The 26,560-nt window shown below is 41.0% G+C and overlaps 1 protein-coding gene across 3 annotated transcripts in view; it reads right to left on the minus strand.

The window, feature by feature from the left end:
- Positions 1-239: 239 nt before the first annotated feature.
- The window catches only part of CSNK1D (casein kinase 1 delta), a 58,510-nt gene continuing 32,189 nt past the window's right edge, over positions 240-26,560 (minus strand). Inside the window, exons 8-11 of one of the 3 annotated variants that reach the window (XR_012896945.1) lie at positions 20,636-20,775; positions 4,185-4,249; positions 2,592-2,629; positions 240-2,407 (exon numbers count right to left, since the gene is read on the minus strand). Coding sequence is in view for 2 of the 3 variants with exons in the window: in XM_075904239.1 (XP_075760354.1) it covers positions 2,357-2,407; positions 20,636-20,775 (191 nt within the window). In the remaining variant the exon portion in view is untranslated. The remainder of the gene's footprint in view (positions 2,408-2,591; positions 2,630-4,184; positions 4,250-20,635; positions 20,776-26,560) is intronic. The other 2 variants (XM_075904240.1, XM_075904239.1) reach the window with 2 other exon arrangements.

The raw sequence follows: 26,560 nt of genomic DNA on the forward strand, positions 1-26,560 counted from the left end.
TTCAATGCTCAGCATCTGAAGAGGAATCAGTGTGATCACGAGTATTTCCTGCACAGGAGTGAGGGCCTGGTTTGTCATTCCCAGTGTACGAACAGAGTAACAGACAGGAAAAATCCAAGTCAGAGTACTCCAATGTGGATTAGCATCAAGATCTTCTGGCTAGCATTTTGATATCACTTTGATTTCTGCAGGTGCTCGGTACTGAGAATCCATTAAAAGGACAAATTTCACCAAAAAACTAGAAGTCATTATGAATTTATTATTTACACAATTGATAAAGTACACAAATACAGTGGTAGTACAAATGAGGTGTTCTCAGATATCACTTACCAATACACAGGTTTATACAGACACTCTTAACTATTTTTTGTAGGTGATGGGATATAACTTTATGAAAGGGCAACAGCCCACAACCAAGTACAATTCTGGAAATTTGCATCAGTCAGCATTTGAAGGACAGTAATTTAAGAGGAAGGAAAAAAAGGCTGCCTTGTATGTCTCTCTAACATGACTTCATTACTCACACGTATTTACAAAGCACGCACAGTGACATGGAGAATTGTACAAATGGTAGTGCACATGCCTTACATACGGAAATCTGCAGTAACCAAGTAAGGGAGTCTGTTACACAAAATTACCCAGGGACCAAACTTTTATATATTTCCATTACACTCCCCCAACACACAGATTCCCCCAGTGAGATCTAGAGAAAGCACAAGCAATTAGTTAGCATTCTGAAATCTCTCAAGAAAAGTGACTAACAGATTTTGTCTGTGGATTTTGGATAGAAAATGAATTTGGAATAACACCAACAACAACAACATCTATTCCTAACAAAATTTGAGGCACAAGGATACCATTAATGGATTTGTTTTTAGTCTATACTTCCAAATAGGACAGAATCTTTCAAATAACTTGTATTGCACTTTCATCTTCAATAGGGAAACTGACATTATTTTGCTTGAATAATAGTTAGTAAGACTAATAATTCTACTTTTCAAGTTACTGCAAGGATAAAATATGTAGCATTACTTTACGAAAATGTTTTAAGTTAGAAACAATGTAAAGATCCTTCCATATTCCTTAATAGAGACATCTGTCAAGAGCACTTTTTATATTGGCCATTCTAGGCATATGAATAAGTCATTTAACTCCCCATAATTAATAGCAATTCCAGAAATATACAGCTTACATTATATTAGGAATGTAGTTCATGCCTCAAAATCAGTTCTCAGGATTTCACACCAAGATTATTTTGTTTATAATTCCTTTTTGAGTCCTGGCAATACTCAGTAACCAAAGTCACTTGTTTTTACCTATATGGATGCTGAAGCAAATGTAGTACAAATTCACTCAGTCTGCAATAGCAGTAATTCTTGTTCCACTTGCAACTGTCTGCAAAGCAGCCAGCCTCACAGTGTAGAAAACTAGATCTTACCAATGAAAAAGTGTTTTATACACAATCCTCCATCTCAAATGAAAGAGAATGACAGGCCATGCTTACCATCTCTTAACTCCAACAAATTCCTCTTAAATATCAGAGCCCTTCTCTCTCTCTATTCTTCACATTCTTTAGGAATAAGTTAACTACCAACAATCACCACCTCTAAGGGGCCTAGACCTTTCTGTCCAGCATCTTTTGCTTTCTCTGACTGTACTAGAGAAGAGTAAAAAATTCAAAAATGTTTGTATTGCATGGAGATTTCCATTTAAAATGTGGAAGAAGCAAAGTAATAAAACTATAACACGTATTTAAAAACTCTCAGCAGAACTCCCTCACCCTGAATGGGACCATACAAAAAAAGTATAGAGTTTAAATAAAATCAGATGGTTTTAATCAATTTACATATTCCCTGCCAGACTAAACTTTACAAGAAATTTCAAGTCATCGTCTTTAATTCAGGATTGTTCATAGTTGACATTTTTAAATCAGACGTAAGCAAGACAGAATTCTTTACACAGAATTAAGCTAATAATCTTAGCAAAATGATATAAAATTTTCTTAAACCAAGCAGGTAAAAGATTGATAGTTACAGTAGAATAATAAAAATGGGTAAAGTCTGCCGCCTGTAGAAGGAGAACTGAAATGGCTATTCAATAACAGGCGGTAAACTCCGTAAACCATCTCTTCCTTTTCCAGCCCTGTTGCTACAGAGTTCACTTAAGGTCATTGGGTTTCTGGCAAGAGCCTTTTTTAATGGAGTCTGTCCATGTTCCTGCAAGTATCTCTTAGTAAGTGGCCTGGAGAGCTCCAGTTGTAAGGTTTCTGCTCCCTCTCGGGATATTTCTGCTAGTAAAGCCATTGTGACATAGGCAATCAGCCATGCATTATCTGCCGTCTATCACACAATGAGTTTCACCGTTGCACAGCAGACTGGAGAGCACTGGGAGTCACACGAGCAGGAATCTATCAGGGCCAAAGAACAAAAAAACATCAGCACAAGTAATTTTAACTAGCATGTAGCTGGCTCTTCCAAAACTGTTTTAGCCACTTGTTGCAAAATATATGGGCACAAGAACCTTGGTAAAAGAAAATATGATATTTCTAGAATCAACAATCCAATGTACTACACAGGCTATTTCACACCTACCTGTATAGTAGACACATCAGGTAATCTGCATTTTCCTTCTGTATTAAGAACAACACAAGGAAATGCACCTCTTAAGCAAAAAGTGTCTGAAGAACAAATAAACCAGAACGAAAACATGCATGCAAAAAAAGAACAAAACCAGATTAAACTGCTTATCTCTCAAAATAAATTGATAGAAATTCAAGGCTGAAGAAATGCAAACTGAAATTTAAAATGTTAAAAAAAGAACTCTGGCTTTTTATTGGTGATGCTATATTAAACACATTTCACAATATTACTTACTTGAGTATGGCTTAAGTAGCATACTCTCCACAAATTTAAAAGCATCACACATCAGTACACTTAATTTGAGAAGTTACAAATGTCAAAGTAGAGGAATCACTCTAAGAATGAGAAACAGACTTTTAAGTAGCTACCACATTTTTGGCACATCAAGATCTTGTCTGTTGTTCTTGAACTTTATCAGGCTGGGTCTGGCAGCCCTAACTCATGCAAGATTCCCACTGATTTCAAAGGGTGTTTTGCTGGAGTAAACTGGAACTCTAAAGTTGTAAACTATCATTTGCAGACAGTTCTGAATATGACAACAACTATTTAAGAAAGAAGCAGCTTCTAGAGTCAGGCAAGTACACAGAACAGCTGGAGAAAATTAAATGAAAAGAAAGAGGAAGAGAAGAATGCTATGCCAACTGCAGGTGCAGGATTAGTACAAGCTAGAGTTTGACAAAGAAAGCAAAGCAGCAGGAAGAACTACCGAACTTAACAAGGAACAGAAAAATATGAGTGCCTTTAAAATATATAGCAAAGCAAAGAAGCTTTTAAAAGAACTGAAAAGTCAGTATTCTTCAACAGTGAGGTACAGATTTTGATCCACAATTGTTTCTATTGCTAAACCATAACTGGCTGAAATACTACAAATCTGTGCACAAAGGCAGAAATAATTTCACTGTCTTCTGGCAAAGAACTTTGCAAATCCAACTTCAAGTCTGCCTATATTAAAGGTGCCCATGTTTCAGCTACACTAAAAGAGAACTTCATCTGGCAGCTCAAAGGGGATGGAAGAGAATTTAAAAGCAGAAAAATGAAGGTAGCTTTAATAACTTGTTCCATTCATGCCAAGACAGCCTTACTTGAGTTAGTGAAGTCTGTTTTCCATGACAAGCTTTCAGAACAAGTAATCTGGTTGAGAACTGTAAAAGCTCAATCTAGTTTAGAAGGGATGTCTAAGATAGGGAGCATAATTACAGAATGACTAGTGGTTCTGGCAGACTTGATTTAAAGCTGCTGCTCTGCTTATTTTACTAGTAATACCTGAATAGTCAATGGGACATCCCAAATCACTAAATTTAATTAACTGTACTAAGAATGTAAGTATAATAAATAAAGGACTTCAGCTCTCGGAAAGATGTTTACTTTTACAATCAGAAGGACTCCTAAGGCCATGTCAAGTACCTGATATCTGAATCTAGGGCACAGAGATAAACTAAATGATTATAAGAATTAATGTGAGGAGGAAGAGGCAAATTTGAGATTTCCACAGGATTTAATCCCGCCCCATCCGAAAATATTTGGGTCTAACAAGAAGGAACTCACCCAGTGCTGCCTTCCAACGAGGAGATGAGCAGCTACTTGCTGTGATGCTCGAAGGGAATGCTATTCTGAGGTGGGGGGAAAAGAAGCAATTTGTAATAGTTCTACTGTCCAAATATATAAAATTGACTATAAAATCCAACCCCAATTTGCAGGCTATGTATACTTTTGAAGGACTTAAATTTTAAATCTCTACAAGACTTGTTTCTGTACTAATAGACATTTAAAAGAGGAATTCTTCTGCAAAGAAGGCTGCAATCTCAGGGTCTGAGGATCTATGTAGAAAATGATCCCCAGAAAGATTAACATAGGAATAAAGTTTCTCTCAATAGGAAGTGGAGAGTGAAGTGCATTTCCGTTCCAGCCTCTGTTTTATTCCCACAAAGTGGTGATAAATCGCAGATTGTTCATTGCCAGCGCTGGCCACTGATTTAAAAACATTTTCCGCTGTCCAAGAGACCTATTCCGATAGTCCTTTGCTTTTCTAAGTATTCAAAATCTTTTCTGCCCAACTATTGAGGGAATTCTCAATCTATTAACATAAATAGGAGCAGTGAACAGACTTAATCCTGCAAGGTGCCTCTACCAAAGCATTTAAGCACATGCTTAACTTTAAGCATGTGAGAAATCCCACTGAAACAGTCTTATAGAACTGAACCCTGTATGAAGAGAAACAATGTTACTCACCTGTTACTGGAGTTCTGAGATGTGCCTGATTGTGCAGTCTGTAATGGAACTTTTAGTAGCAGTGCGCATGAGAGGGCTCATGAACCACTATCTTTCCATCCCTATGCTGAACGTAATGCTCAAAGGCAGTAGGTATAAAAAGTGGTACAACATACTGACTGCCTCGGTCACTTCTACTACCTTCTCAGATCCAAAGTTCATAGATTCATTTTAAAGCAAGAGGAGATAATTAGATCATTTACTCAGACATCTTGTTCCACACAGGCCACAACACCTCTGTGCAGCCCATTAACTTGTGTTTTACTACAGCGTATCCCTTCAGAAAGAAACCCAAACTCAGGATTTCAAAACATTACAGGATGGAGAATCTTCCAGTAGTTAATAATCCTCAGTGTTAAAACACTGTGCCTTATTTCTGATTTGAATTTGTCTGGCTTTAACTTCCAGTCACTGGTTCTTCTCATGCCTTTCTCTGATAGATTTAAGAGTTCTTTAGTACCAATTATGTTCTCCCCATGAAGGAACTTGTATGTACAGTGATGAGTGCCATAGGTCTCACTGTAAGGCACAGCTTCCAGTCCTCAACTCATTTGAGGTTTTATCTGCATCCTCTTCAACTTTTCAAAATCCTTTTTGAAATATGAACACCACAAGTATTCTAGTATTCTCTCCTCAGTGCCATATACATAGCTAAACGCACCTTCCTACTCCTAATTCCTATTCTTGTGTTTATAAATCTCAGGTCTACATTAAAGCTTTTTGCCTCAGCATCATACTGGGACTGTTTGTCCATTATGACCATTAAATCCTTTCCCAGAGTCACTACTTTCCAGGATACAGTCTCCATTCCTTAGGTATGGACTGAATTCTTCCTGTCCAAATGTATGACACTGCATTGCTTGGAATGGACCCAGTTTACCACTCAATCTAAATCACCATGTACGAATGCCCTGTCCTCACCATTATTTACCATTCTGCCACCATTAGTGTTCCTGCAACTCTTCATCAATGCTTTAAAATAGTTGATAGTTTTTACTAGTTTACAAATCCTTGCCATGTAAATATCACTAAAGAGACAATACACAGGAATATTGTCAGAACTCTCCGTTTAACAGGGTGCTACTATATTACACAACGAACCTCTTTACAGCTCCTGCAAAATGTCCTTTCAAATGATAAACTGATTTCAGTAAAATCTTTGTATACACAGATTTGACAGGCCAGGCATGTCTATCAAATGTCAGTTGTCAGATACATTGGACAGCTGACATCTGCAAATTATCAACAGCAATTTTACATGCTGAATAGCAGTGGGCCCAGAACTGATCTCTGTAGAACTCTACTAGAAATACCAGCATTTAATGAGATATCTTCAAAAAGTAGCTGCAATGGGAAGCTATCAGTTAGCCAGGTCTCAATCCACTTAACATGGGTGTCACTGATGTTGTGCAGGGCCAGTTACTGAATCAGAATGTCACATTGTACTAAATCAAATGCTTACGAAAGTTTAAGTATATTACATCTCCCAAGAATGAAATCAAATTTGTTTAACAAAACTTATTTTCCTTAAACCTATGTTGACTATCATTATATTGGCTTCTTTCAACTCTTTGTTAATGTAGCAGCTTTTCCATAATTTTGCCCATGTAGTTGAAATTAGCATTCCAAACAAGAAGAAAAAGTGGTAGCTTTCATTTCTTCTTGAGTTTTTGTTGTTGTTTTGTTTATTCCCGCTCTTGGGAATTTGGGAAGCAAGGCTCCTCCCCCCATGTGGTGGGATGGGGATGCCTGATTAACTAAAGGTTGAAATACTACCTCACAAACTGAGCATCTGATAGAGGACCAATATTTTGTGAAACTACATGAGTTCCAAATGGCAGATCTACAGATTTCAAAGACAAGAGTATGTTTAAGGCTAGCTACACAGAGTGCTTGGTTGCTTTTCATTAAGGACTTAGAGGAGTATTTTAACACTCCTCATTACAAAGGGGTTTGGGTTGGCTTCCTTGACCACAGGATATTGTTCCATGAAGGAGGAGCTAGGATCCACTTACTGATGGCAGTAGAAGAATGTCTTGAGAGACAGACTGGCTACTCTAGGAAAGAGGGTTTTAACCCAGAATCAATGGGGACAGGAGCAAAAACCTATAGGTAAGTCACAAATATAGATACCTGGGAAAGGGTTTGGAATTGGGGGTTAGGGTGGGGAAGCATGATCAATTAGAGCAAAGATAAAGAAGAAACAATAGGGAACTCAGAGGAAACCAAATAATTATCTTGCTCCATGATTCAATAACTGTCTTTTGTTCTGTGTTTATTCACTGGTATCACAGAGACTTGGTGGGATAATACAAATGATTGCAATAGTGGTATAGAAGGGTACAGCTTACTCAGGAAGGACAGGCGAGGTAAACAAGGAGGAGGTGTTGTCATATATTAAAAATGTACACACTGACTGTACTGGACTGAGTAGGAGATGGATGCTCCTCAGACATAGGAGACAGACATGTTGAGAGTCTCTGGGTTAGGTTAAAAGGAGTAAAAAAACAAGGGCGATGTCATGCTAGGGGTCTACTACAGACCACCAACCTAGCTAAAAGAGGTGGATGAGGCTTTTTCTAAACAACTAACAAAATCATCCGAAGTGAAGGATTTGGTGGTGATGGGGGACTTCAACTATCCAAACATAAGTTGGGAAACTAACACAGCAGGGCACAGATTATCCAATAAGTTCTTGGACTGAATTAGAGACACTGTTTTATTTAAGAAGGTTGAAAAAGCTACTGGGGGAAGCTGTTCTAGATTTCAACAAATAGGAAGGAACTGGTTGAGAATTTGAAAGTGGAAGGTAGTTTGGGTAAAAGTGATCATGAACCCAGAGTTCATGATTCTAAGGAATGCCAGAAGGGAGAACAGCAAAATAGAGACAATGGATTTCAGGAAGGCAGATTTCAGTAAGCTCAGAGAGCTGGTAGGTAAGGTCCCATGGGAAGCAAGATTAAGAGGAAAAACAACTGAAGAGAGCTGGCAGTTTTTCAAAGTGACATTATTAAGGGCCCAAAAGCAAGCTATTCCTCTGCTTAGGAAAGAAAGAAAGTAAGGCAAAAGACAGCCTTGGCTTAACCAGGAGATCTTGCATGATCTAAAAATCAAAAAGGAGTCATATAAAAAGTGGAAACTACAACAAAATACAAAGGATGAATATAAGCAAACAATACAGGTATGCAGGGGCAAGATTACAAAGGCAAAGCCACAAAATGAGCTCAAACTAGTTAGAGACATAAAGGGTAACAAAGATGACATTCTATAAATATATTAGAAGCAAGAGGAAGACCAAGGACAGGGTAGTCTCACTGCTCAGTGAGGAGGGAGAAACAACAACAGGAAACTTGGAAATGGCAGAGGTGCTTAACGATTTCTTTGTTTCGGTCTTCACCAAGAAGTCTGATGATGAAGGAATGCCTAACAGTGAATGCTAGTGGGAAGAGTGTAGGTCTAGAAGACAAAATAAGAACAAGTTAAAAATCACTTAGAAAAGTTAGGTGTCTGCAAGTCACCAGGGCCTGATGAAATACATCCTAGAATACCTCCTATCAGCTCCTTGAGTATCTGAGCCTTTAGATACCATCTTTGAAAAATCATGGAATACAGGAAAAGGGCAAATCTAGTGCCCATCTATAAAAAGGGAAATAAGAACAACACAGGAAACTACAGACCAGTCAGTTTAACTTCTGTGCCAGGAAAGATAATGGAGCAAGTAATTAAGGAATTCATCTGCAAATATCTGGAAGAAAATAAGGTGACAGGTAACAGCCAGCATGGATTTGTAAAGAACAAATCAGGTCAAACCACTCTGATAGCTTTCATTGATAGGATAACAAGCCAGGTGGGGGAGAAGCAGTGGACGTGGTAAACCTAGACGTTAACAAAGCATTTCATACGGTCTCCCATGATATTCTTACTAATAAATTAGGCAAATACAACTTAGATGAGGCTACTATAAGATGAGTGCATAACTGGCTGAATTAACTGTTCTCAGAGTAGTTATCAACAGTTCACAATCCTGCTGGAAGGGCAAAAAAGTGAGATTCCGTAGGGGTCTGTTTTGGGACCGTTTCTGTTCAATATTTTCATCAATCATCTAGATGATGGCACAGAGAGCATGCTTATTAAGTTTGCAGAGGATACCAAGCTGAGAGGGGTTGCAAGTGCTTTGGAGGACAGGGTCAAAATTCAAAATGATCTGGACAAACTGGAGAAATGGTCTAAGGTAAATAGGATGAAGTTTAATAAGGACAAATGCAAAGGAGTCCATTTAGGAAGTTTCACACATGCAGAATGGGAAGCAACTGTCTAGGACGGAGTATTCTAGAAAGGTATGTAGGGGTCATAGTGGACCACAAGCTAAATATGAGTCAACAGTGTGACACTGTTGCAAAAAAAGCAAACATGATTCTGGGATTCATTAACAAGAGTGTTGCAAGCAAGACATGAGAAGTCATTCTTCCGCTCTATTCTGCACTGATTAGGCCTCAATCGGAGTACTGTGTCCTGTTCTGGGTACCATATTTCAAGAAAGATATGGAGAAACTGAAGAAGGTCCAGAGAAGAGCAACAAGAATGATTAAATGTCAAGAGAATATAACCTATTAAGGAAGACTGAAAGTACTGGGCTTGTTTAGTTTGGAAAGGAAGACTGAGAGGGAACATGATAGCGGTTTTAAGGTATCTAAAAGGGTGTCACAAGGAGGAGAGAGAAAAATTGTTCTCTTTGGACTCTGAGGATAGGATGAGCTTAAACTGCAGCAAGGGACATTTAGGTTGGACATTAAGAAAAACTTCCTGTCAGGGTGGTTAAACATTGGAATAAATTGCCTAGGGAGGTTGTGGAATATTCATCTTTGGAGATATTTAAGAGCAGGTTAGATAAATGTCTATCAGGGATGGTCTAGACAGTGCTTGGTCCTGCCATGAGGGCAGGGGACTGAACTCGATGACCTCTCGAGGTCCCTTCCAGTCCTAGTGATCAATGATTCTATGTCTGTAAACCAATTCAAGCTATATAGGGGAATAAACAATTGGAAATACCAGAGAATAAACACAGAACAAAAAGACAATTACTGAACCATGGAGCAATATATGTCTTATTAGGTTTCGAATTAATTTTCAAGCTAACTGTTGGCCCTGGATCGGGGGGAGGGAAGAGGGGCTTGGTTCTATATTGTAACCTTGGTCCTCCATATCATCATTTCATTTCCCCCTGTCTTCCAAGACTGAAAACATGAAAGAACACTTTTGCATTTATTAGCAAGGAACAAGATCCTTAATGGCTTGTTCTCATAGTCCGGCTCTTTCAGAAGAGTCCAACACCTGTAAAATCCAGGATTACTGTACAATGTGATGCAATAAAGTGGATTCACATTGACTGGCAGCTTAGGACAGGCTCCAACTAGATTGCACTGTGGGCTTTTTCTGGACTTCTCATTGATCAGGGAGGACTCTGGTTGTCAGCACTTGTGGATCCCTTTGACTTGGAGCCAGAAAGTTTAGCGGCTAATACTTCCTCGAGTAGCAAAGCTTCGAGTTAATTCTCTGAAGTTTCAGAATCAAGACAGTAAAGACCTTCCTCCAAGAACACCAAACAATTCACATGTGCATCTGAAACATGAAAGACAGCAGTGCAAAAGGCCTATCAAGAACCCCAACTTCTGTGATATTCAGTTCATCAACTGGGAAGTGGGGGGATCTGAGCCCCTGTGAAAACCCCAGTGAAAGAAAAGAAATGTAGTTGCTAAGTAATAAATTACACTGCCCTGGGAATGATCAGCTCCATCAAATTCAGGTTGCAGGAAGATGGATAGATTCCTGGTTTGCCAGCTAGTATGGCTGGAAAAAACTGGGGTGGTTGGCAGGACATGCCCCCTTCTAGTCATTCATTCCCCTAGTCATTCATTCATTCTAGTTCATACATATGTAGAACAGCGAGGGAAGGGACAGTATGTGTGTGAGAGCACACTGACAAACAGGGCACTAGAAAGTTCCCTTGGCCCAGGCTGCACCATTGGTGCACCCTAGGAAGGGGGATGGGTGCAGACTATTTGAAGAGCACAGAGCTCTATGTTTCCAGAGCTCTTCCTCGCTTACAGCTGAAACAAAATTAAAAGCAACTGGCAATATCATTCTGGGGAACTGTTGACTGAGGCGAGATACTTTCCTGATCAGAGCATCATAGATGCCAGATCTACAGATTTCTAGTACCAGACTATGTTTAACGCTAGCTATACAGAATGCTCAGTTGCTTTATCATCCCAGCCAGGGCTTTGTCAAGGCTGGCCTTAAAACGTATAAAGATGGTGATTCCACCACCTCCATGGGCTACCAATTCTAATGCTTCACCACACTCATAGTGAAAGCTTTTTTCCTAAAATCCAACCTAAACCTCCCGCACTTCAACTAGAGATCATTGCTCCTCATTCTGCTATCTGTCACCACTGAGAAGAGCAGGAGGGAGCCTGTCTGCATGGGGAACATAATGGCCAGACTGGGTCAGACCAAAGGTCCATCTATTCTAATGTCCTGCCTGCCAACAGTGGTCAATACCAGAATAAGGGAACACAATAGGTAATCCTCACGTGATCCCTCTCCTGTCACCTACCTCCAGACAAACAGAGGCCAGGGACCCCATTCTACCCATCCTGGCCGATAGATCCATGGAGATTAAGTCCATCAATGGCTTTATAGCTTTTTTTTTTAACCTTGCTGAAGTCCTAGTCTTCATCACATCCTCTGGCAAGGAGTTCTAGAGGTTGACTGAGCTGTGTGAAGAAAAACTTCCCTTTGGTTTGTTTTAAACCTGCTACCCATTAATTTCATTTGGTGACCACCTAGTTCTTATATTGTGGGAATAAGTAAATAACTTTTCCTTATTCACTTTTTCCATACCAGTCATGATTTTATAGACCTCTATCATATCCCCCCCTTAGTCTCCTCTTTTCTAAGATGAAAAGTCCAAGTCTTTATAATCTCTCTTCTTATGGAACCTGTTCCAAACCCCTAATCATTTTTGTTGCCCTTTTCTGAACCTTTTCCAATGTCAATATATCTTTTTTGAGATGAGGCGAACATATATGTTTGCAGGATTCAAGATGTGAGCGTACCATGGTTTTATATAGAGGCAATAAGATATTTTCTGTCTTATTCTCTATCTCTTAAAATTATTCCTAACATTCTATTCGCTTTTTTGACTGCCACTGCACACTGAATGGATGTTTTCAGAGAACTATCCACAATCACTCCAAGCTCTCTCTTGAGTTGTTGCAGCTAAATTAGTTCCCATCATATTAAGTATATATAGTTGGGATTATTTATTCCAATGCGCATTACTTGATATTTATCAACATTCAACTTCATTTGCCATTTTGATCTCACTTAGTTTGGTGAGATCTTTTGGAAATTCTACATAGTCTGTTTTGGTCTTCACTATTTTGAGTAGTTTGGTACCATCTGGAAATTTTGCCACCTCACTGTTTACCCTTTTCTCTAGATTATTTATAAATAAGTTAAATAGTATGGGTCCCAGGACAGACCCCTGGGGGACCCCACTAGTTACCTCTCTGCACTCGAAAAACTTACCATTTATTCCTACCCTTTGTTTCCTGTCTTTTAACCAGACCATGAAAGGACCTTCCCTCTTATCCAATGACAACTTAACTCTACTTAAGAGCCTTTAATGAGGAACCTTGTCAAAGGCTTTCTGGAAATATAAGAATACTATATCCACTGGATCCCCCTTGTCTACATATTTGTTGACCCCCATCAAAGAACTCCAGCAGATTAGTAAGGCATGATTTCCCTTTACAGAAACCAAGTTGACTTTCCCCCAACAAATTATGTTCATCTATATGTCTGACAATTTTATTCTTTACTATAGTTTTAACTAATTTGCTTGGTACTGACATTAGGCTTGCAGGTCTGTAATTGCTAGGATCACCTCTACAGCCCTTTTAAAATATTGGCGTCACGTTAGCTATCTTACAGTCATTAGGTACGGAAGCTTATTTAAAGGATAGGTTACAAACCATAGGTAAGAGTTCTGCAATTCCCCATTTGAGTTCTTTCAAAACTTTTGGGTGAATGCCATCTGGTCCCGGTGACTTGTTACTGTTAAGTTTATCAATTTGTTCTAAAACCTCCTCTAATGACACCTCAATCTAGGACAATTCCTCAGATTTGTCACCTAAAAAGAAAGGCTCTGGTTTGGGGATTTCCCCAATATCCTCAGCCATGAAGACTGAAACAAAAAATTCGTTTAGCTTCTCCACCATGACTTTATCATCTTTGAGTGCTCCTTTAGCATCTTGATCATCCAAGGGCTTCACTGGTTGTTTAACTAGCTTCTTGGTTCTGATGCAGTTAAACATTTTGATATTACTTTTTGAGGTTTTGGCCTACTTGTTTTTCAAAATTCCTTTTTGCCTTTCTTATTATATTTTTACAGTTAATTTGACAGTGTATGCTCCTTTCTATTTTCCTCACTAGGATCGGACTTCAACTTTTTAAAAGATGTTTTTATCTCTCACTGGTTCTTTTACTTGCTTGTTAAGCCATGGTGGCACTTTTTTTGTTCTCTTAAATGTATCCCCCAAATTAAAAAAAAATACAGTAAGATGGGCCTCTATTACGGTGTCTTTTAAAAGTTTCCATGAAGGTTGCAGAGATTTTACTTTTGTCACTGTACATTTTAATTTCTATTTAACTCTCTTCCTCATTTGTGTGTAGTTCCCCTTTCTGAAATTAAATAGCACAGTGTTGGACTGCTGAGGTGTTTTTCCTACCACAGGGATGTTACATTTTATTATATTATGGTTACTATTTCCAAGCAGCCTAGTTATATTTACTTCTTGAACCAGATCCTATGCTCCACTTAGGACTAAATCAAGAATAGCCTCTCTCCTTGTGAGTTCCAGAACCAGCTGCTCCAAGAAACAGTCATTTAAGGTATTAAGAATTTTATCTCTGCGTCCTGTCCTGAGGTGATGCATACCCAGTGAAGATGGGGATAATTGAAATCCTGCACTATTACTGAGTTTATTTTGATAGCCTCTCTAATCTCCCTTAGCATTTCATAGTCACTATCACTGTCCTGATCAGGTAGTCAATAATATATCCCTACTGCTATACTCTTATTATTGAAGCATGGAATTACTATCCATAGAGATTCTATGGAACATTTTGGCTCATTTAAGATTTTTACTTCATTTGATTCTACATTTTCATTCACGTATAGTGCTACTCCCCCACCAGCACAACCTGTTCTGTCTTCCGATATATTTTGTATCCTAGGATGACTGTGTCCCATTGATTGTCCTCATTCCACCAAGTTTCCGTGATGCCTATTATATCAATATCCTCCTTTAAAATGAGACACTCTAGTTCACCCGTTTTATTTGAACTTCTAGCATTTGTGTATAAATACTTAAAAAACTGTCACTATTTGTCAGTCTGCCATTTCCTGATGTGTTAAACTCTTTTCATTTGATTGTGTCTCATCTAATCTGACCCATACTTACATCCTCTCCACCTGACTAGAACGACCCTGGCCTAAGAGATGTCCCTGTCAGATCAATGTGTTCCTCCACATCTGTTGGCTTTCCCCCAGCCCTAAGTTTAAAAACTTCTCTATGGACTTTTTAATGTTAAGTGCCAGCAGTCTGGTTCCATTTTGGTTTAGGTACAGCCCATCCTTCCTGTATAGGCTCCCCCTATTCCAAAAGTTTTCCCAGATCCAAATAAATCTAAATTCCTCCTCTCTACACCATTGTCTCAGCCACACATTGCTTTGCCTGCCTACCTGACCCTGCACATGGAACTCGAAGCATCTCAGATAACACTGCCATTGAGGTCCTGGATTTCTCTCTTTTTCCTATATTTGGCCTCCAGAACCTTTCTTCCACCTTTCCCTATATCACTGGTACTGGTTTCATGCACTCAAAATGGGAAGTTACTTTTAGGAAAAAGTACTGTAGAAAGGGATCTAGGGATCAAACTGGACCACAAACTTAATATGAGTCAACAATGTGACACTGTTGCAAAAAAAAGCAAGACATGAGAAGTAATTCTTTTGCTCTACTTTGTGCTGATTAGGCCTCAAGTGGATTATTGTATCTAGTTCTGGGCACCACATTTCAGGAAAGATGTGGACAAATTGGAGAAAGTCCAGAGAAGAGCAACAAAAATGATTAAAGGTCTAGAAAACATTATCTATGAGGCAAGATTGAAAAGACTGGATTTGTTGACTCTGGAAAAGAAAAAAATAGGAGGGAGTAGATAGACATGATAACCGTTTTCAAGTACACAAGAGGTTGTTACAAGGAGGAGAGAGAAAAATTAATCTTGTTAACCTCTGAGGATAAGACAAGAAACCACATGCTTAAATAGCATCAAAGGATGTTTAAGTTGGATATTAGGAAAAAAGGTCTAACTGTCAAAGTGGTTTAACACTGGAATAACTTGCCGAGGTTGGTTGCAGGATTTCTATCATTGGAGATTTTTTTAGAGCAGATTAGATAAACATCAGTAAGGAAGGCCCAAGTAATACTCAGTCCTGCCACGAGTGAGGGGGTAGACTAGTTGACCGGCACAAGTTCCTTTCATTTCTATGATTCACATGGCTTTTTTGTAGCTAGCATTGCAAGCCATTTATGTGCCATATACACTAAGTATTCATATGCCTCTTCATCCTTCAATCATCATTTCAGAGGCCCTGCTACCAAGCTGATGCTTGTTAAAAAAAAAAAAGGTCTTAATTAAATCGGTGACTCGGCTCTTCAGGGGAGAATTGTACATCTCCTACGCCATGATTTTACTCACATTCTGACATACAGTTCGTATTACAGCAGTCTCTGATGACAACCCAGCATATGGAAAGAAGGTATTTGTAAAGATAACTATAGCACTCAACCCACTGTTTAAGACTCTGAAGTGCCTTCCAAAACTTGAGAGGGATGACGCATGGAACATGATGTCAGCAATCTTGAAAGCGTAATACTCCTATTTGGACACTACAGAACACAAGCCTAAGGATGTTAAGGACTAGTCAACTATTGTTGAGTTGACTAGTTGATTCCCACTCCCCTTGCTGCTTCTATCAAATAGAGGCAACAAAGAGGGTGAGAGGGTACTTCAAAGTGTCATCGTCGCATGGAGCCTGTACCAAACTCCGTGTGGCGCCGCTCCTTTAAAACGCTGCCTCGGCCCTTCAAAGCAGCGCTGCAAGGAGCTGACCCGGTGTTCCATGCAGTGCTGCCCCTTTGAAACACTGTCGTGGCATGCCAAATGGATGCTGCTACTTTGAAACGCTGCCATGGCATTTCAAAGCAGGAGCACCACGTTGAGATCGGGTCAGCAGGGGAAACGCCACGCAGAACTCGTGGTCATCTGGGGAGTCCCCAGCTGATCCTAGGTTCTGAGGAAATGCCACACGGAGCCCAGGATGATCCCAGGCGCCGCGTGGCATTTCAAAGTGGCAGCACAGCATGGAGCCCGGGATCAGTGGGGGACTCTGTACATTTCAAAGGAAGAATGCAGAAGTGCCTATCGACTAGTCGATGAAAATTCCATCAACTATTTGACTAGTAAATTACTGGATATTTAACATCCTTACATGAGCCACCAAAAACAAAATCCATCTTCTATTGGTGGCATCTGACTCATATGATGAAAATGAACATTCATCAGCAGGGCTCGCCGAACTGCGGCGAGCTCTGCTTGCGAGCCGTGCATGCGCAGATCGCCCGAACTCGGCTCTTATTTGTTGAGCCCTGTTCATCAGCAAGGGAGCGGAGACACTTGCCAGGCCCCTGACAAGGTGTGTGCGTGGAGATGGGGGGAGAGATTCCATACTCCCAGAATAGGTGGGGGCTTAGGCAGCCAATCCTCAGTGCCAACTAGAGCGTATTGGCCCCTGTCCAGCCCTCAGCACCCACCATGGTGTGCTGACCAGGGCTTTGGAGTGCACCATGCAGCACTCAGTGGCGATTTAAAGAGCCCTGATCCCCTTTGAATTACTGGACCCAGTGCAGTTGCCCTGCTTGCTTCCCGTCAGCGGGCCTGTGCATTGGTCAGCACTGCTTTGGTTATCAAAAAGAGCCTATCACCAGCATGGAAGCACGTCCCCTGGAATATTGGCTGACGTATGAAGGGAGCATATGATTATTTAGCAAAACTGGCACATGAATACCTTACACCAATTGCCGAAGTGCCACGTGAATGCCTATTCTCACTTTTAGGTGACATTGTTAAGAAGCAGGCAACAATACCCCTGTAAAGGTAAATTAACTTGTTTGTCTTAGCAACTGGCAGAACAAGGAGGAAGACTGAGTGGACCTGTATGCTCCAAAAGTTTTACGTTGTTTTGGTTTTGAATGCAGTTATGTAAAAAAACGAAACAAAAATCTACATTTGTAAATTACATGGTCACAATAAAGATATTGCACCATAGTACTTGTATGAAGTGAACAGAAATACTTCTTTTAAAAATCTTTCTTTAGTGCAAATATTTGTAAGCACTGGACACTTTGCATTTTGTGTTGTAGCTTAAATCAATTTAAATGTTGAACCTCCGTAGTCTGGCACCCTTGGGACCCAACCAGTCCTGAACCAGCTAATCTGCTGGACCAGAGTGTGATGTAGTGGGGGTATGGTCCACTCGCTGGGTGTTATGCTTGGGATGTGGGCTCTGGGTGACCCCTACTGACCTCTGTCTGTAAATACTGCCCAACATGGGGGTCGCCCTGAGGCCCTGATGTGTAGACCATGGGCCCCACCGGTTCTCACGCGAGAGGGAAGGAGTTTTGAACAAAGGAAGGGTGTGGTTTGGGGGTCAGTGTGGTCTCGCAAAACATGAAGGGAAGAGGCTAAGCTGAGTACTGAGGGGTCAGGGGCCTGTGGACCCCTACCCAAGGAGTCTGAGGCTGCTTGGCCCTGACTCCTTATACCCACATCATGTCTATGCTGTGCTGTATTTTATTGGTTGGTGGAGACTCATCTTGCTGCTTCGGGGGTGCAGGATTGGGGGGATCCCCGATGCACTGCCACACAGGGAAGGTCAATGCTGGGCTGTCTGCTGCCATTGGCAGCAGATGGGCTGGCATTAATGGAGTGGGGGGTGCTCTGGGGAAGAGGCAGCTGCTCTGTCTCTTGAGTATCCCCACCACTCCCTCTCCCTCCCTAGGCTTGAGCTATTTTCAGCACTCTTGAAGGCCTGGGAGGATGGGGGACGAGTTACTGAGTGCCCCCCCCCCCCCCGGCTTTTCTCCATGCATCCTCTAACACTGGAGCATCCATGCATGCCACATGACAGATGTTGCCAGATAAGAGAAGTTCAGTTTATAGAGGTCCAATCTATATTTGAAAACATCTAAAATATTTCCAATAAATTTAAAACAAGTAATGTTTAACAGTGCAATTAATCATGATTAATTATTTTAATCAAGTTAATTCATTGAGTTAATTACAATTAACTGATGGCCCTAATATTAACTAGGTTAACTACATGAATAAGAGGAGGACACTGTCGATAAATGACGTTTCAAAGAAAATGCACTGATGAAGTCTCCACAATCTAACTTATCTGGAGATAAGTTTGTGTTCTACAGATCCCAAAGACAAGCCATATATATTCTAAAATTTAAGATACAGATTATGTTGAATCTAGAATTACCTACCTTCACTAGACACAAAGAACACTGCATTGATTTAAAGGCAATACTATCATAAACACCACCACAATATGACCATTTACACTATTGCCTACAACCATGCTACACAGGTTGCACCTACAATTTTAACTATTTATACAAATAGCTAGGCTAGGCATGTGTCTACAGTATAGAAAACACAATGGCAGACAGTTTAAAAAGCTTACTAATTTCCTAATTAAAAAGCTGTTAATTCCAAACCTTGTTAAAAAGCCCATTAATGCAGAGACACATTGAACTGTGCAGAAAACATACAAATTGAATTCTCAAAGTGATGATTTGCTTGTCAAACAAGTGTTAAATAATCAAGTACAGGCAGTCCCCGATTTACGCGGATCCAACTTATGTCGGATCCGCACTTAAGAACGGGGCTTTTCTCGGCCCGGAGCTCACGGGCAGCGGGTCGCCACCCGTGTCCTCCGGGGCGAGAAAACGTTCTCCCGGTCTCCCTGGTCTGCTGGGGGGGTCCAGGTGGCGGCTTTGCTCAGGTGTCCCTGGTCTGCTGGGGGGGGGGGGGGGGGTCCAGCGGCTTTGCTGGACCCCCCCCCAGCAGACCAGGGAGACAGGAGCAAAGCCGCAAAGCCACACGGGCGGCGGGGTCCCTCCGCCTGTGCGGCTTTGCTCGGGTCTCCCTGGTCTGCTGGGGGCGCAGCTAGTGCGCCGTGCCGCCGCCCCGCCCCCCCCCCCCCCCCCCCCAGCAGACCAGGCTTTTGTTGCGGGACGCCTCGGGTAGAGCAGCTGGGGTGCTGCCGGGTTGGCCCTGTGGGAACCTACCGGGCAGCGCCCCAGCTGTTCTGTCCCAGGCTCCAGATTCAGCAAGTGTTGAAACTGACCAGGGACTGATTCCAGGAAGCTGGGGGCAGAGCAACTCTGCCTCCGGCTTCTTGTAGTCAGCCCCTGGTCAGTTTCAGTGGCAGCAGCTGAATCTGGAGCCAGTTCCGACTTACTTACAAATTCAACTGAAGAACAAACCTATAGTCCCTATCTTGTACGTAACCCGGGGACTGCCTGTAGTAGTTTTGTTTCTCCTTGAAATCCACAGATGGGAAGAAATAAGCCCATGTTTACAAAATATCCAAAAAGCTAGTAAAGTAAAAACATTTTACTTTTACATTTTTAAAAGCAAACTATAAAGTACTGTGAGAGTTAAGACAAAAATCCAGGAATTGTAAAGGAAAGGTACCCAATAGGTAGGCAGAAGCCTGAAATAATCTATCAAAACAGGAAAGATATAGTGAGGAAGGTAGAATAGAAAAGTAAAAGATTACATAGACAAAAAAATGTATTTCGAGACTTAATTATCTTTACTAAGTGTAATATATCACATTTCCCCCTCAGAATTACAGCAATTGCTATATTTATATCCTCTCAAGAGTTAAAAAAACCACCACAGAACTAAACCGCACAAGCCATGTTTTCTAGATTGCACAAGACTTTTGAATTGTGCAGTTAAATTATTAGGATAATTTTAAAACTCTTTAAGATCCTGAATACTATAGTACCTGTAATTATTCTAATTGCAAATATATGGCATTGTTCTGATTGCTTCAGTGAAACAAATATATAGCACAGGCACCAACAGCATGTGAGACCAATGGGGCTTCTAATGCATACCAAACATCTTGTATGGCTCATTAATATAGCCATGCCATTAAAAGGCTCACCACTGGCAGAACACAAAGTAGTATAAAGATGGAGATTAAAACAAAAATCCCCGTTGTTCACTTCTTTAGAAATCAATATGACACTTTGTTATATGCTGAACAGAAATTGTAAGACAAAGACCTTATGAGTGGCAAATGTTAACATATTCCACAGGTACCTTCAACAAAGCAAAAAGGTGGGAACTACATCTTCTCAATATTCTAAGCTCTCTTACAAAATAAGGAAGTGAATATTCTTCATGAAATCCCGTTGATTAACTGGTAAATTGACATAGGAAAGTACAAAAGCATGATCAAAATACGTACTCAAATTAAACTCTCTCATAAAAAAATGGCTATTCTGTACCTGTGAAGTTGACATGCGAGAAGTATCTTGGCGGCCTGTTAAATCAGACGAAGAGATATTGACAGGAGCACCACGATGCAGTCTCATACTAACTTTCCGTTCTCGCTCCATTCCAGACACTGGCCGAGGAGAGGCGTTAGCTGTAAGAAAGATTGCATTAATATTATCATCACTTAACTTTCTTGTAGTAAGGATGTTAAATTGCATTTAATCAGCTAATTGTGCAGTCGATGGAATTTCCATTGACTATTCGATTAGTTGATAAGGGAGGGAACTACAGAGCCATGACGTGGGACCCTGAGTGGCTCTTACGACATTTAAAGGGGGTGTGTGTGCAGGGACTGGGCACGAGCTGGGACTCAGCTGTTCCGGCTTGCGCCCTGTCCCCCACTGTGCCTCTGCCTCCCCTGCCCACCTGCAGAGACAGTGCTGGGGGGAATCAGCTTTTAAGCCAGCTCCCCACAGCACTAGCTCCTGCTCCCCCACCGTGCTGCCTCTGATAGAGGCGGAGGAGAGGATGGGGGAGGGAAAGCAACTAGTCGAGTAATGACTCAACTACTCACTTACATCCCTATTTTGTACTACAGTTAAAAAGGATTAAAAATATTTCCTGAAGTCACGTGTCTAGTCACATCACAGGTGCAGAACCTTTAAGTAGTAATTTAGCAGTTAATGGGTGCATACAATTCCCTTCAGTCTCCATTCAACAGATTAAGGGTCTAAAGACATTTTACACTATCTGAGGATTTAGATTTTCCAGTCTGAAGGATCAATAGTTTTTTGGATAGGAGGGTACAAATTTTTAAGACCTTAAAAAAAACCCAAAATTAACCAACCCCCCTACCCCCCACCATCTTTGTTAATCAGGATATGGGACAAACACCTCCATGAACTTAGTTCTCTTTCTTGGGTGCAATAGCTAATTTAGAATCCATCTCTAGGTATTTATAGTTGGGATTATTTTTCCCAATGCTCATCACTTTGCACTGAACACTGAATTTCATCTGACATTTTGTTGTCCCATCACCCAGTTTTGTGGGATTCCTGTGTAACTCCTCGCAGTGTGCTTTCAACTTCACTATCCTGAATAATTCTGTATTGTTCAGAAACACTAGCACTTCTGTTCACTCCCTTCTGAAGATCATTCATTAATATGTTGAACAGTTCAGGTTCTAGGACAGATCGCAGGGGTACCCCACTGTTCACCTCCTTCTGCTAGGAAAACAGATTTATTTATTTCAACCTATTCTATCTAGTAAAAGACTAACAGGGCTGCCTTGATCTCCTGATGTCAAGTATAAAACATCAGGCCCTAGAAATTCCTCAGCTGTGCTGTTAGCTGAAGGACCAGCAATCAGCTGCACCTGATCTTGTTGCCCTATGGCAGGGAGAAAAGGGAAAAGAAGATGGATCACTGGACAGATGCAAGGATTCAGATATAACCAAGTCTGCCACATCTAGAATGGTGAGACTAAGATCATTCTGGGTATCTTCTGCCAAATCTCCATAAATATTTCAGAGATGTATGGAAATGGAGGGAAGGTGTAAGGGGAGCTCTTTCTTAGTGAAAAATGCTGTCTAACACAGATGGTGGATCTCTGCTTGATCTTAATAGCTATAAACCCAGGCCAGAGTAAAGATCAACTCTGACTTGAAGTACTTGACCTGAAAACTACTATTTAGAGTAAGAATTTGCATGTAACAAGTTTCATATTGTATTGGAATTAGCTAGGGTCTTTTGCTTATTTTAACTAACTTACTTTTTGGTCTGCTTTCACTTGCTACTTTTTATACTTAATAAAAACACTTTTGGTTATTATCAAGCTCAGCGCAAATTGTTACGGGGGAAGAGTAACAACTCCATTTCTCGCTTTCATTCATAAAGGGACAAACATCTTTATGAGCTTTCTCTGTGTAAAACAGGGCAAGATGGATTTATGTGGCGTTTTGGTCCCTTTTGTGGGTTGGTTTCCTGGGTGTTATCAGCAGCCTTACAACCTAGCCCTCCCAGAGCTGAGCTGATTCAGTGTCTGTGTTGCTCTGCAGGAGGAAATGGTGACCCCAATTCTGTGACTTGGCTGACAGACACCAGATCTTCTGACCCAGCAGGACTGGGAGGGGAAGAGAGGACTCCAGACCACAGTGTCACACTGTTGACTCATATTTAGCTTGTGGTCCACTATGACCCCTACATCCCTTTCTGGAGTACTCCTTTCTAGACAGTCGCTTCCCATTCTGTATGTGTGAAACTGATTGTTCCTTCCTAAGTGGACTCCTCTGCATTTCTCCTTATTAAACTTCATCCTATTACCTCAGACCATTTCTCTAGTTTGTCCAGATCATTTTGAATTTTGACTCTATCCTCCAATGCACTTGCAACCCCTCCCAGCTTGGTATCCTCTGCAAACTTAATAAGCACGCTCTATGTCATCATCTAAATCGCTGATGAAAATATTGAACAGAACCGGTCCCAAAACAGACCCCTGCGGAACCCCACTTGTTATGCCCTTCCAGCAGGATTGTGAATCATTAATAACTACTCTCCGAGAACAGTTATCCAGCCAGTTATGCACCCACCTTATAGTAGCCCCATCTAAATTGTATTTGCCTAGTTTATTAGTAAGAATATCATGTGAGACCATATGTAATGTCTTACTAAAGTCTAGGTATACCACATCCACTGCTTCTCCCCCACCTGGCTTGTTATCCTATCAATGAAAGCTATCAAGAGTGGTTTGACATGATTTGTTCTTTACAAATCCATGCTTAATAATCACCTTATAACCTTCCAGATGTTTGCAGATGGATTCCTTAATTACCTGCTCCATTATCTTTCCTGGCACAGAAGTTAAACTGACTGGTCTGTAGTTTCCTGGGTTGTTCTTATTTCCCTTTTTATAGATGAGCACTAGATTTGCTCTTTTCCAGTCCTCTGGAATCTCTCCTGACTTCCATGATTTTTCAAAGATGATAGCTAGAGGCTCACGTACCTCCTCTATCAGCTCCTTGTGTAGTCTAGGATGCATTTCAGCAGGCCCTGGTGACTTGCAGACATCTAACTTTTCTAAATAATTTTTAACTTGTTCCTTTTTTATTTTAACTTCTAAACCTGCCCCATTCTCACTAACATTCACTATGTTAGACATCACTTCATCATGAAACTTCTTGGTAAAGACCTTAATGACTTCTTTGTTTCAAAGTCATCACACCACCCACACCAGTAGGTCGAGGGCTGCATGGAGGCCATCAGAGTTCTGGGTGCAAACCACAAGACGTTTTGTTTACTGTTGCGCATGCACAGGGTTGCCAGATTCTACTGGTTTCCATCCACAAAGGGGTTTTTTCCTACTGGTACTTCTAAAATGACAGACGTAAAGGAGAAGTACACGAAGGAAAGTGCATGCTGATTACACACAACACTGACAAAGAGCCGTGCGCTTCTGCTACTTCCACAGCTACGTCTCAATCAGCACATCCTGCAAGTGCACCTGGCAAGACTAGCCTATCCTCAGAAACTGTCTTGGTTACGGCAATCTTGAAGCCCATTGAGGTGAGGGAGGGACACTCATGTGGCCCACTTAATAGCCTAGGCTGCCCATCACTGATCCACAGACTGATTACTTTCTGACGAGACTATACAATTATATCTCATATCTGTGGTGAAAAGATTTTTGAGCCAACCTGCTGGCCCTCAGTTTATGTAGAGCTGCCCCTCTTAGCTTCCAAAGACCAGAGATCCTAAACATGTTTCCAAATCTTGTCTGGAGGCATTCACAAACATGTTGAGAGAAATGGATCTTTTACATATTTCCTGGTTCTAGACACTACCATAAAAAGGCCTGAGGGAGCAACACCAATAGAATGGAGCAATGACAGAAGTACCAAAAATAATAAATGGTCTAGGGAACAAATATCAGAAGCTTCTTTTTCCCTGTTTCATAACACAACAAACATTTAAAGAGATTGAAATGTGGCAAACTCTAAACTGATATAAAGAAATACTATTGTTTAATGAGTACTTTGATTGTGAAACTCACTGCCATAGGATGTTGATGAGGACACTACTTTAGCACACTTCAGAACGAACACAAACAAAGACTATGCAGCATTATAATGACTAATATTAAAGAGTATGGAAGTGTTATATAACATATGCATCACAGTTCAATGCAATTTCTAATTACGGAAAAGGAACAAAACTCTCTACTATGGGCTCTCTCAACCCTTCCTGTGGAGAATCTTGTACTGACTAGTCTGAAACGGAACATCTGACTAGGTGGATAACAGCTCTGATTCAGTAATTCCTAATTTTGGGTGAGACCAAAGGTAAATTAAAACACCCTAAAATTACGAGTATAATGAGCACCTATGTATAATGCGCACCCTAACTTTGCTATGTCAAAATCATGGGAAAAAATGAACACATATCTATAATGCGCACTCTGAATTTGCTGTATTTCCTGCCCTTTTGTATTTCTGGTCAACTGCACGAGTACATAAAGCGCAGTGTTTCGATGCTCTCTTTGTGATACCATGAGTTGTCGGCGATCTTACACTACAGCTGAAAAACTTAAGGTACTTGGGTATGCTGAGGCTCATGGCAACAGAGCTGCCAGCAGTGAATTTGATGGCATAGCAGAGTCTAACATTCGGCTTTGGAGATGGCAGAAAGAGTGCCTGCAAGCGTAGCCTCGGATGAAGATGGCTGAGCAAGGTAAAAGCGCTGCATATCCTGAGCTGGAGACCAAGCTGCTTGAGTGGATTGCTGAGCATCAACAGCAAGGCGGAGGCGTTAGCATTGCGGAGGTTCGAATGAAGGCTTTGACTTGTGAAAACTTGCGCCAACACAGCTGGATTTAAAGCTTCGCATGGCTGGAGTGATCGGTTCATGAATCAGCATGGCCTATAGGTCCAATGCCGAACGACAATTGCGCAGAAGCTACCCATGGACTCTGACACCAAGTTACTATAGTTTCAAAAGTTTATCATAAAACAATGCAAGGAGCACAGATACAACCTTTCATGAATCGGTAACACAGATCAGACACCTTTAAATTTCGATAATCCTTATGATAGAACGCTTGAAGTGAAAGGTGCCAAGACCATCTCAATTGCTACCACAGGGCATGAAAAGTCGAGGTTCACTGTAATGCTTGCTTGCATGGCCGACTGAATTAAACTGCCTCCTTATATTGTCAAGTGCAAGACAATGGCAAAGAATATTATATTCCTGAACACTGTTCATGTGCGTGTTCACCCTAAAGGCTGGATTGACGAAGCTTTAATGCTTGATTGGCTACAGATGGTTTGGGCAAAGCAGCTGGGTGGACTTATGAGAAAGCGGTCTGTAATAGTTTTGGATGCATTTTGTTGTCATCATATGTCATCCATCAAGAAAAGGCTTCAGCAGTACAAAACAGACTTGGCAATTATTCCTGGTGGAATGACCAAAATGTTGCAGCTGCTTGACGTGACCATTAACAAGCCAATGAAAGATGCACTATGCAGGAAATGGACCACCTGATTGTTGGAAGGTGAATATACATTTACTGCAGGTGGACGTATGCGAACTCCGATGCTGCAAGACGTGACCCAGTGGATAGCGGATGTCTGGCTTCAACTTGATCCTGCCATCATAAGGAAGGGGTTTCTGAAATGCAGCATCTCTAATGCTATGGATGGCAGCGAGGATGATGCCCTGTGGACAGATCCGAGTGACGATGAATAGGCCAACAGTGAATTATGCGAAGATTACAATGCTTGTATTACCTGGATGAAGATGTTGAGGGCTATACCCCGGAAGATATTGCTCGTCTGTTCGAGGACGATTCTAACAACAGCGAATTCAAGGGCTTTGAAGATGAGTAGAAGATCAATTAACATATTTGCGTGTTTGAGCTGCGGTGTTTATTTCCTTACTTTTAC

This window comes from Pelodiscus sinensis, chromosome 20 (assembly GCF_049634645.1).
Source record: "Pelodiscus sinensis isolate JC-2024 chromosome 20, ASM4963464v1, whole genome shotgun sequence".
NCBI lineage: Eukaryota > Metazoa > Chordata > Testudines > Trionychidae > Pelodiscus > Pelodiscus sinensis.